The 13,265-nt window shown below is 41.1% G+C and overlaps 1 protein-coding gene across 1 annotated transcript in view; it reads right to left on the reverse strand.

Moving 5' to 3' along the window:
- Positions 1-319: 319 nt before the first annotated feature.
- RCL1 (RNA terminal phosphate cyclase like 1) overlaps positions 320-13,265 on the reverse strand; it is a 43,613-nt gene continuing 30,667 nt past the window's right edge. Inside the window, exons 8-9 of the mRNA XM_032777876.2 lie at positions 6,223-6,326; positions 320-792 (exon numbers count right to left, since the gene is read on the reverse strand). Coding sequence (XP_032633767.1) covers positions 642-792; positions 6,223-6,326 — 255 coding nt within the window. The 3' untranslated portion in view covers positions 320-641. The remainder of the gene's footprint in view (positions 793-6,222; positions 6,327-13,265) is intronic.

Raw genomic sequence — 13,265 nt, forward strand, 5'->3', positions numbered from 1 at the left:
CATATTCTAACTTTAAGAAAAGTTAAATGGAAGATATTTCTTCTATATCCCCACACCCGGCAGTTCACTAAGCTTGAACAAAGCCCATAACACCAGTAAGAGACTTTCCACTGTCTTTATGGTCCTTATCTAATGCCCACTCAAGATTCAGACCCTGATTCTGCAAACACTTATGTACACACTTGACCTCATAAATGCAAATAGTTCCATGAAGGGCCATGCAGCTTACTCATATGCATAACTTTATGTGCATAAGTGTTCTCAGGATTGAGGCCTTTGACAAATTCTGTATACATACAACTTAAAAACAACAACTATTGTTCTAGTTCAGTTTATTTCAATGTTGGTATTTCTTAGACGGGGCTCTGTAATTACCACCGCCCTACACACACATATTTTGAGAAATTATTTGCCCTGCAATTCTCTTTTTGGTCACCTTTGTTAAGGTCTTCTTCCTTAACTCCTCCATAAAATGTAAAACTGTCAATACTTTCAAAGACAGTTGCATACAGCAACCACCACGTTAGTCTGGGGGGAAAAGAAGGAGAAGAGGCTCAACCATTTTGTATGTAAGATGCCAAACCACATCTCTGCCGTACTCGTTTTGATGTCACGTTTTCGTAAAAGCTGCTGATATTTTATCATTTGATTGTCTTGCTAAGGTTGGAAAATCCAATGCCAACACAGGTCATTAAGACTTTCTCTCCACCCTGGAGCTCTTCATGAGATGGCTTGGTTTCAATTTTGAACATAATCTGGAAGAAGCTTCTCAAATGTCGCAGAAACTCAATTCTGAAAGGGAGAGAAGACAAGAGAGTTTTCTTTTTCTTTAAAAAAAATAAAGTGTTAAACTATCTTCAACAAATCAGTTACTCATTTAGTTAACACAGCGGTCTTGCCCTGTAAGTAGAGCACAGACTAACGTTCAATGAGATATGCAATGTAGCTGAAGCTGTGTTTGTCCCAGGATTTTAGAGAGATAAGGTGGGTGAGGTAATATCTTTTACTGGGCCAACTTCTGTAGGTGAGAGAGAGATGCTTTTGAGCTCTGTGTGGCTTGAAAGCTTCTCTCGCTCACATTCCGGCTGCTTGGTACAGAGGTAGGAAAATGGGTGTATGGGTTTGAAAAAAATCTTATATGTATTATAGCAACACCAAGATGAAGGCTCCAACTGAGCCTGGTGCTGCAAAAAAAGACAAAAAGACAGTCTTTGTCCTGAAGAGTTAATAATGTAAACAGACCACACAAAGAGTGGGAGGGGAAACTGAGACACAGAGGTAGCATAACCTGATCATACAGCAGGTCAGTGGCAGAATCAGAACAGAATCCAGTTCCCATGTCTCCCAATCCAGTTCCCTATCCATTCTGCCCCCCCAAATGTTTAGTACTGAACTTTACTGGAATTTCTGAAAAATACTTTTGAGGGTAGCTAAGGAAATTCAAAATGTTTCGTGTGTGTGTGTGCGGGGGAGGGGGAGAATACAGTAAGCAGATTGAAAAGCACACATCTTATCAGTTTTACAAGCTTCCCACTGCTAAAATATCTTTGGAATCTAATAGTATCGCTTAAAAAAAAAAAGAAAAGAATTCAGATTCCGGACTTCTTTTGGAAAAAGTGTTTACACCTGAAAATGTATTTTTTCAAGATTACAGGTCTGAAGAGACTTCTCTATGGAAGAGAGACAAAACTGATTAAACAAAGCAGCTCTGAAGAGGAGACAAACTGGAGTGGATATGACAGAAAAAATAATGAATAGTATAAAGAAGGTAAATGGGATGTGCCTGGGGGCTAGTCAATGAAACTGAAAGGCAACAAAATTGAAAATGGATAATTGCTCATTATGCGATGCTTGCCCTCTCCTCTGGAGCTGGTACCAACCACACTTAGAGAGACACCGAAGTGGATAAACTGCTGGTTTAATCCACTGGGACAACTGCTAGATTCCCAAGATTCTCTTCTCAGATAAGCTTAGCCTATGGCAAGAGGGACATGCACACCACTCCGGAGCCTTCTTTTGGCACGTAGCCTGTCCTAAGAGCTTTAATACTATATTGATCACACTTTAGAGATCAAATTCTTGTTCAGTTCTGTGCCCCCAATGCTATTTTAAAAATAGTTCCTGACACAGAGGATGCAGGAGGCAAGAGAGAGACAAAATCACTGCTGAAGCACTACAAGACCTAAGAAAGTCCCAAGGCACTCCCCCAATAGTGGGATGGTCCAGAAATGGGGGCAGCACCAGGAGCACACTGTGGGGGAATGGAGGAGACAGAGCAGAGCAGGCCATTCTTCCATACAGAAATCTCGGAGAGCAGTGAAAGCAACAGAATTTGGCAGGAAATAGCAGAGAACTGTGGTCTTCCTTTGGGACAGTCTTTAATAATCCTCCTCTGTCTTGTCACATAAGTACGAGGGGTGGAAATCAGGGAAAAGAGGGAGGTGGAGAGGCTGCCGGTGTCCACACAAACTTGCAGTTCCTAATGTATGGAAGCCGCCTCCAGGTGCAGCCTTGTCAGTCTGCAGCAGGAAGCAGAGTGCAGCATGGTGTGCAGCATTCCACTTCTCCGAGAACTTGAAACAAAAACCATTGCCTTGAACAAAATAAAAAGTGTTTACAGAAGCAGCATCTTTTTCCAGAAGGCTGCAAAGTGAAATGAAGTGAGATACATCAATTGCACATGAACTTAAAAAAGTTTTTTTTTTTTTTTTTAATAGGCAAAGGAGCTTGTTCTGTAGTTCACTAAATTATCGCTGCCACAAAAGTCATTTCACTGACAACGATTTACACTTCAAGCAGAAAAGTTAGGCAGACTTTACACTTAAAAGTTAGCTCGACCTTGTAGGTTGCTCCAAGCTGTGAAAAATTCCATGCTCTGAGCACTGTAGCAAAATTGACCTAACCCTTGGTGTAGACACAGCTACATCTATGGAAGAATTCTTCCATCAACATAATCCATCTCCCCAAGAGGTGGTAGCTAACTGCATTGACAGAAAAACCTCTTCCATCAACTGTAGCAGCTGTAGTGTAGACATATCCTTATACTCCAAGTGACACACTGTCCCAAAGCTAGCTAAAGTGGCCTAACCAATAAGAAGTGTTGGCATATTGCACAAACATAGCTTCTATCTAACAGTTGCCTTCATAAGAAGGCAGATCTATTACAGAATTTGCTGTCAGATCTTTTCACTCCAGGTTTACTTACTCCCTAACCACACAACTATGATGACAAGAGTCTGTTCAACATTTAAATGTCTATATATACACATTTCCCAGACATCAGCCAGCCAATTACAGTTTATGATCCCTTGTGCATATTATAAAGCCCCTAGACAAACACACCTTCTTATTTTTTGAGGCTGTTCTGGTTAAAACATAATGCCAAATCCCAAAAAACAAGATGATCTCAGGAAGTGTTTGGCAATAAAGCTGGGTGACGTTTTATAGCCAAAGCTTTTTTCCCCCACGACTGAAACATTTTATGAATTTGTGTTGATTTTGTCAAATTGTTTCAGCTGACATTTTGATTAAAAAACTAGACTATAAAATTAACAAGGCATGCATTAAATGGATTAAAAACTGGCTAACTGATAGGTCTCACAGTGTAACTGTAAACAGGAAATTGTCCTTGATAGACTCTGTTTCCAGTGGGGATAAGTTTTGGACCCAGGCTATTTAATGTTTTTATCAATGACCAGGATGAAAACAAAATCTGCACTGAAAGTCTGAAGATGATAAATATTGGGGGAGTGGTAAATAATGAAGAGGACAGGTTACTAATTCAGAGAGATCTGGATTGCTTGGTAAACTGGGCACAAGCAAACAATATGCATTTTAATATGGCTATGTGTAGAGATATACATCTGGGAACAAAGGATGTAGGCCATATTTACAGGATGAGTAACTCTATCCTGGGGAGGAATGACTCTGAAAAAGATTGAGGGTCATGGTGGATGAGCTTTCAGTGTGATGCTATGGCCAAAAGAGCTAATGAGATCCTAGGATGCACAAATGGGGGAATCTCAAGTAGGAATAGAGAGGTTATTCCATCTCTGTACCAAGCTCTGGTGGGACTGCTGATTTAATTCTGTGTCTAGTTCTGATACCCACAATTCAAGAAGGATGCTGATAAATTGGAGAGGGTTCAAAAAAGAGCCACAAGAGTGATTTAAGGATTAGAAAACATGCCTTATAGTGACAGACTCAAGGAGCTCAATCTATTTAGCTTAACAAAGAGAAAGTTAAGGGGTAACTTGATTACAGTCTATAGGTACATGGGAACACCTATTTAATAATGGGCTTTTTGTTGAGACAGAGAAAAGCATAACATAGGGGTTGGCAACCTCTGGCATGCGGCTCGCCAGGGTAAGTACCCTGGCGGGCCGGGCTAGTTTGTTTACCTGCTGCGTCTGCAGGTTCAGCCGATCACGGCTCCCACTGGCCGCGGTTCGCCACTCCAGACCAATGACGGCTGCGGGAAGCTCAGCCCGCGCCACTTCCCGCAGCCCCAATTGGCTGGAGCGGTGAACCGCAGCCAGTGGGAGCCGCGATCGACTGAACTTGCAGACGTGGCAGGTAAACAAACTGGCCCGGCCTGGCAGGGTGCTTAGCCCTGCAAGCCACGTGCCAGAGGTTGCCAACCCCTGGTATAACACAATCCAATGGTTGGAAGTAGAACTTAAACAAACTCAGACAGGAAACAAGGTGTACATCTTTAGCAGTGAGAGTAACTAACCATTGGAACAATTTAGCAAGGGTGATGGTGGATTTTCCATCGGTGACAACTTTTAAATAACTGAGCCAGAGGTTAGGGGTCTATTACAAGAGTGGGTGGGTGAGAGCCTATGGCGTGGAACTCAATAGTGTTTTGCTTCTCATTGTTATTTTTTAAAATATCTCATGCATCTATGCTCAGTAGCTGTGGAGACAGATTTCTCAACCCTTAAATGTTAGCAGCACAGAAGTTGTAGACAGAAAAAAACCCAATAATCCTTACATGATCTCACATGAAACATGCTGATCTTGATAGTAACCCTCCTCCGCTGCCAAATCTCTCCACCCTGCACTACCGTTACAAGAATGTCAACAACTAAAGCAGCTGAAATCAGTCCACTTAAAAATTAATGCTTTACAAACTCTGTGGTTTGAAACTGTAAAGTATCAGGTTATTACACTCTTAACTGCACAGTCTAATCACTGACTTTGGATGATATTACTGAACACTAAGTAGATACTCACCTTGTGATGGTCTACTTCACCCCTTCCATAAAGATAATCCTCCATTGCTTCCCTCAAAATCCATACAAACCCCCTTCCACAGAACTCTGGTGGATTTGTTGGTTTCTGAGGTATCAGGGTTTGGTAGCAGTTATGCAGTTTGTAGCTCATGTGATGGCACCATCATTCTTCAGTTATCACAGTACTGTACCTTTCACGTATACAGCACCGGTACCATGATAACCGAAAAAGGACAGTTCATGTTCTAATTGTTTGATATCATCCCCACACATGCACATCTCTCCCCTTTCCCTTAAAGGGGTACTCTCTGATCAATTCAGTCTCTGGTAACTGCTTTGGTCTAGTCAATTGTTCATCAGCCAGCTATGATAACAGGAAAGCAGCATGCCTTTTGCCCTTCTGCTATCCCAACCAACAATGGGGGAAACACAGCACTTCTCTCTCTTCAGACTGGTAACTGCCACAGACCTTGAAAAACTGTTAGAAAAAAGGCCAAAGCAAAAATAAAATGCAATCCATAATAGTTCTAAGACTCCAGGGTCCCAAGTGTCTCAACAAGATACACCCTTGAGCTGTTTCTCTTTGACACTCATGCCATGAGCTGGATATGATCTTGGTGTTAGTCAGCCATTCGGAATACATTCCATTATGTGCACAACTACAATAGAGGTCATTAGGCAAAATAACACAGCTTATGCTAGGCAACAAAAATGTAACTGATGTGTAAACAATCCAAGACCAAGAACCAACAACAAACTGGCCTCTGAAAGTTTAATTGCCTTGGAATCAGAGGGAAAATAGGAAAGTAAGGAAGTCTTCTTCCAGAGTATACAAATAAACACTAGGTAACTTACGATGTGCTGATCATTAAACGATCAGTATGTCTGTTCATAGCCACAAACGAAGTGTTCTGCACAAAAATACCTGTTATTTTATTAACTGCAAATTAAACAAGATGTGATATTGAAGTTAAAGAGAACTTACGTGTACGGAGACAGAGGTCCTAGTAGGACTTTGGAAACATCCTGCTGTCCAAGGGTCATGAGGAGCAGAACTAGGCTCTGGTTTGTTGAATCCACACAGCCTCCCTGTAAACACAAACATTTTAATTATTAATCTTTATATAAACCAGAAAATAGGAAAAAAGATGAAGGAACGTTTACTTAAAACACAGATCTATCACAGCTCTCACATTTCAAGGGTCAAAAGATAAAATCCAGATTTTGTAATAGTAACTAACTTCACAGGCATATTTAGAAAGGGACTTGAGTTAAAAACCATAGTAAGAAAATTATTTTTCTAAAACTATTGATTATGAAAACCCAGGGAATCTCTAAAATTTAACAAACAATATAAATAGAGGAAAAATATATTTATTTTGCATTTCACTTATTTGGGGCAAGTGAAAATAGACTAGTCTCTTTCAGGTTCACGTGCAATAATAGATTACTGAAATGCTTGGGTTATAGCTCTTTAGGTAAATGTTTAAAATGAGACACAAACTGAAAGCTATTCAACTTCAAAAAACTTAGTTAAAAATAGTTTCAGGTATTACATCTGCCCAACCCCAACTGCCAATTATTGTAGTTGAGAACATTTCTCTCTCCTGATGTTGCTATGTGAAAAATCCACACAACTACAAGTAATACAGGCTATGTGGAACTACACAAAGTGCTATCAAGTGCACAAAACAAAAACCTTGTGGGAAAATAATATTTTTCTCCAAGGCTCTGCCTCTCAAATTACTCCCTGGCAGCTTTACTTAGGGCAGAGATAGGGAAGTGAGCTGTTCTGAGTGAAGCTCAATGCCTTTATATTGAATTATTGGCTGAGTATTCAGCATATGAATCTACAGCATCGTCCAAGGTTATGTCTGCGGGAACAGCTGAGCAGTACACAACCCCTAGAGTTCCTTTGGCTTTTGAAAGTCCATTGTTCTCTCCATTCCTTGGGCTTGTTGCAACTTGACCTGGCTAGGGATGTAAGCAAGTGTGTGGTATCTCCATTAAATTTAGAGCAGAAGATATTTGCAAACAACTGGACATGGCAGTTGCCCCCTTGGCTTTCTTCTTCAAAGAGCACAGATAGTTTGGAGAAATACTTTTGTTCAAATATGTGGAGGAGGGCATTTGTGACTCTGTTTTCAAACTATGAAGATAGCCTGTTTGGGGGAGAGGCGTTCCGCCCATGCAGGTTTAACTAAGTTGAAGATCTACCACACTGCTTACTTTCTGGTAACTTGTTCAGAAAATAAAGGTCTAGCCCCATTTCTGGCTCAGATGCTTTTTACTGCATTAGCTCAAAAGCAAGAATACTTGCTATGTAGTGAAAATGTTTCTGTTATAGGGGGTTTGACCTATTTGCCTGATAGACTCCTGAAACAAATATATGAAAAAGAGACTCCTTATGACCTAAATGAAATAATGCATTTCTAACCCTTCTTAGTTTATTTTTCTATATTGTTGCAGGGATTGTGACTTTAAAGTTGTAACCGATTCTGGGGCAAGGCGGAACTTCTGTTTTTTGTTTTTTTTAAAGAACTGGTATTAATTTTATTGAGTTGTGTTGATTTTAAAACTCATATTTATCTGATATGTATTGTACTGTGTGTTCTGTTCTAAAGCTAAGACGCTATATTAATATAATTGAACTTTATATTTGTCTCCCGTATCTTTCAGTTACTATAAACAAAAGCAAAAACGTTTCAGACAGCAGTGTCATTTTGACATTGACACTGCCCCTTTAAATCCAAACAAAAAATTGATTGGACATTTTGAGAAAGCCTGTAAAGACTTGCGTTTACAAAATGTGTTTTGTTTATAATTAATGAAAATAAAAAGAATAATTAAATAACCTAAATTTTGTTCCCAAACTAGTTAACAGTATCCCTTTAATCTAGACAGTCTAGATGGCTTGGAAACAATTGCAGCCTTTCAACTTTACTTAGGAAAAAAATCTCTCTTTTGATAATTGGAAAGTAGAGAACACGGTTCTGGATACACACCAAACCTGATTACACAGTAAAACGCCATTTATCCTAACGTCACATTTCCTCCTAGCATGAGCAGTTTATCCAGAAATTGCAAACTGACTGTTCAATCTTTACCTTTAGATGGCCCTGAAATGTTTCTGACAAACAGGGTTGAACTATAACGAATACATAGCACCAAGCCATTCCTGCAACTGCTTGCAGCTTTCTGCATTTGAGCAAGGGGATACATTTTATCTTGTTTAGTTGGAAGAGAGATTAGCTTTTTTATTACCAAATAAAGCTACTCAAACACATGAAAGAAAAATCTGGCATAAAATTAAATTTGGACTCTCTCATAGATAGCTTGATCGAAAATTCACATCAATCAGTGGATGGACTCTACTGACTATAGTGGCTTTTGGATCAGATCCTTAATAGGCTCTCCAAAATGTTTTTTTGAGCCAACCAAACTAACCATTTCAAAAACTTGTACATGTAATCACACACTAGAGCTATTACTGTTCAGTCACATGGCAAGCAACATCTGCTCATTTTATTTTATTTTTCTAAGAAAGTATATTACCACCACCATCCAAACGATTAAAATACCCAAAGTAGAAAACAGTAATCATAGAATATCAGGGTTGGAAGGGATCTCAGGAGGTCATCTAGTCCAGCTCCCTGCTCAAAGCAGGGCCAATCCCCAAACAGACTTTTGCACCAGATCCCTATATGGTCCCCTCAAGGACTGAACTCACAACGCCGGGTTTAGCAGGCCAACGCTCAAACCACTGAGCTATCCCTCCCCTCTGATGAATGGGATGACTTCAGTGTTGAATTGGCTTAGTCAAGATGACAGGGTGGAAGGAAGGATCCTTACAAACCTTTAGGGACAAGAGTTACTAAAGGTTTATTGTTCGACAACACTGGAACGACATGGCTGTGGAGGAAGTGGCGAGATGCAGTACCACAGAGGGCTGCGAACACTGCACAGAGGCCTTGACTTGGATTCTGTACCGAAAGGAATGCAAAGAAAGCAAGAGACTGGGACAAAATGCTCATGGACAGCTGTTTGATTTGGAGATTTTGAGGGTGTAACTTCATTCCTATATTAGACTCCTTCCATTAACACTCCTTCCGACCCCAAGTTCTGCTGACATTACTTATTCCTCTGCCCTACACTTGGGGTGCTGAACCTCCCACGGCTAGCTGGGCATTGGACTTTTGGGTACTTGAGAGTGTGTATCAAGAAGACTGCACACTGACCCTTCCAAAATGCAGCTGTGGGGCCCCATTCAAATGTCTTTTTAAGGAGCTCTGAAATTGTCCTGCACTGACCCTGGTAGTCCGTGACTGCAGACTTACATCAGTATTTACAACTAATTTGAATGTAAAATGGAGAAGCAATGAAATGCTGCTCCTTTCACTTCAGTTTAGAGCCCAGCTCCTCTATCCAGATTATCTTTTGCCTGTGAATGATTTCTCAAAGCAGTGAACATTTCTGCCCTTAACTTCACTGACTTCTGTCCAACCACTGCTAACCAATGCATACGGTTTTGTTTATTGTTCACTTTTTAAAGTGCATTTATTCAGCCTGGAGAGTACAAAGGTAACATGAAACAGAAAAAAGGCCAAGTGCCTGAAGTTCAATTATTGCAGTTACAATGGTACAGAAATAAAGTGCAGGCTGGATGACTGAAAGTTTAAAGAGTATGTGGCATTTGTCTTGCACTATTTATTTTCAAGTAATTCCCAGATGTTCTAGCTACATTTGATTGACTATCGTTATTTAAGCTTTTAAAAAAAGAATTATATAAGTCTATCAGCAACAACTTGCTTATAGCAAACAGTAGATCAATTGCTCATTAGTCACTGACCTGGATGATCTAAGTAGTATAGCTAGGAAAACAGTCAAAAGTCATGTAGTTTTTCTCTTGTTAACTGTATGCAGGGATGGCCATCTTTACTAAATAGACACCTGATCCACAGACAGGAAAAACTCAGAGTTTCCCCCTCAACTGGTTCAACTCATAGCTATGTACAAGAGCTTCTTAGACAGAATAAGATGGTGTATTATCTCCCCATGAACATTTGCTTTAGAAACAATCTGTGCAGCAGAAGAGGGCTTCAGTACAGCAGGAGCCTTCGATAACTGTTGGGATATATATTTTGGAGGGCACGTGGGTGTGTACAGTTGAGGCTCTCTTTCCTCAGCACATTCCTCTTCCTCTCCATAGAGGATGTTGTTTGCTCTCTACATGCTTGTTGCTATAGCTATACTCAATATGGGAACACATCTTCTGATCATTGATTTTTCTACTTTGGCTGGCTGAGGAAACTTTGCGCCATGTTCCTATACTTCAATGGTCATGACTACTCTAGCTCCCCTCTTTAACCACTTGAACATGGATCTACAATCAAGAGAGACCTTTTCTGTTGGAAAATTTCAGATTAAATCCAAACTCTCCCCAAAATAATGGGGAAAGCAATAAGATCACTACTAAAGGTCACCAAGATTGTTGTTGCCCATTATTTGTATTACGGTATCATTTAAAGCCTCACCTTAAATTAGGGCCGCACTGTACTACATGCCAGATAGACACAGTGAGAGAGTGTTCCTGTGCCAAAGAGCTTACAAACTATATAGACAAGATGGACAAAGGATGGGAGGGGAAAGAGAAGCATAGGGAGGTGAAATGATCTGTCTGCACCACAAAGGCAGCCAGTGGCAAAGCTGGCCTAGAACCTCACCCTCCCGAGCCCCAGTCCAGTGCTTCCACCACTTTAAGAAACCCAAACATGCAGGGGAAAAGCAGCTGTCAGGAGTACTGTCTATTGATGAAACTTTTCAATGATTATTTCTATGAAGTACTATGTCCAGTAGTGCTAAAATCACAGAAGACACCAATCTATGTCCCTTGGAAGGTTTGCAAACTAATGTGGACAGGGATTGATTTTTTAAAAACAGCTTCTGAAAACTGCTTGAGTCTAGAGGCTCAGTTGAACCCTAATCAAGCAGGATGCACCCATTTAGGGTAGAGAGGAAAGAAATTTCCCCTCAGAAGAGAGCAGAGTGTTTGCACTGCTGCCTTTCCCGAGTGTGGGCAACTTTAATATGTAGCTGAGGCGCCATAAGAATCCCAGGTGGGTGAGAAGGCATGCACTCAGTGTGCTGCCCATCAGGTACCAACCACTCCTTGGACTGAGCTGGCTGAGGGCCCCCAGAGAAGAGCTGTGCCACTGGAGTCCCTCTTATAGAAGGCTTTCTGCCATGATCCTTGGGTTACGAAGGTGCAGGCCAGAGTAACCCAGGGATGAATCATGCCCTGGGTGAGTACATGGTCTCAAAAGATTCCCTAGAACTGTGCGCCATCCACACTGGTGACATAACAAAGTTAGAAAACAGAGTTTTAAAGCTGCGTTAGCTAACAGCCCCACATCTTAGACCAGGACAGAATTAGCCACTTTACCCACAGCTCACATCAGTCCAATAATGGGTAAAATGACAAAGGGTCACCTGATCCATCAGCAGTCCCATTCCTCTCTCAAACACTGCTTTGCACCTCACATCAGTGCCATCACACACAGACATCTGATCTGCTGCTCTGAGAACCTCGCTACCTTCCTACTCTGCCTTATGGCATTGCCTCTTTCTTAAAACTTAGCTGATTGCCAGCTATGCCATTAGAACATACGATCTTCAGGCCAGCCCCATTTCCATTTATTTTGCAAGGTATTTGGTACATTTTTGGGTGCTTAACAAAAAAAAAAAGGGTGTAATGATTAACAGAGCAGTCTTCCTAGTGGCTGGATAACATGTAGTTTTAATTTACAAAGAGCTAAGTGTTTTTATTGTTTTTTAAGTAAAAAATAGCCACCTCTGCTGGGAAGCCATGTGGATACAAGGGTTTGATAGGAAATTGGATTTCTGATTCTTCCTATCATCTGAAGGGCTCTAGGGTGTTTTCATGGAGCAGCAGACTCAGAGTGGGGTTTTTAAGAATTTAAACAGAGGAGTATGATTTGCAATTCAGCTTTTGTAAATAAACTGCTGGAAGTGGCTGCTGCTGTAGGTAATTGCTACTGGAGGCATATAGCAGCAGGCTGTGACTCTCTCCCTTCCCGAAAAACACACTTACAAAGGGCCAAGCTTTCAAATACGAATGGCCTTCGCTGCACTGTCAAAAATATGTGCACTCAAATCAGTATGTTGTAGGCTAGCACTCAGTTTGTGCACTCAGTAGAAACATGCCAATATGGTAACAGAGCCTGGTACCCCAATAACTGCCTGGCTCATAACATCCCTCACAAGACCATCATGTTTGGGGATAGAGACTGCATACTCCCCCTTGCATCTAAGCCATTTGGAATAAAGTAGAGTACAGTAACTCCTCGCTTAATATTGTAGTTATGTTCCTGAAAAAACAACTTTAAGCAAAACAATGGTAAGCAAATTCAATTTCCCCATCAAAATTAATGTAAATGGGGAGGGAGGGGGTTAAGTTCCAGGGAAATTTTTTTCACCAGACAAAAAACTGTATATTTTATAGATCTACACACAGTAATACATTTTAAACAAAAAATTTAATACTGTTCACAGCTATGATAATAGTGAAGTCTGGTTGAGGTGGAAGAGTGTGGGATATTTCCCAGTGAACACCTTGCTGCTAAATGATGAACTAGCACTCAGCTGAGCCCTCAGAGGTTAAAACATTGTTGTTAATGTAGCCTCTCACACAAGGCAGCATGAACACGAGGGAGGGGAGATAGCATAGCAGACAGAGACAGACACACACCTTGCGTGCGGGGGAGAGAGAGAGAGAGAGAGAGAGAGATGCACACTGCCCCTTTAAGTAAGCTGACCCACTCTTCAGTACATTGTCTTTTTAAGTGGATCAGGAAGTTGAGACAGCAGCTGCTGTCCCATGGCTCTCTCTGTCTCTCTCCGTGGGTGTCCCCTCCCTGCTCTGTAAGGAGAAGTGGTAAGTAGGGTGCACGAGCAGGGAGACATCCTGACATTAGCCCTCCCCCTCTTCCTCTCCTGCATAGCAAGCAC

This window comes from Chelonoidis abingdonii, chromosome 6, assembly GCF_003597395.2.
Source record: "Chelonoidis abingdonii isolate Lonesome George chromosome 6, CheloAbing_2.0, whole genome shotgun sequence".
NCBI lineage: Eukaryota > Metazoa > Chordata > Testudines > Testudinidae > Chelonoidis > Chelonoidis abingdonii.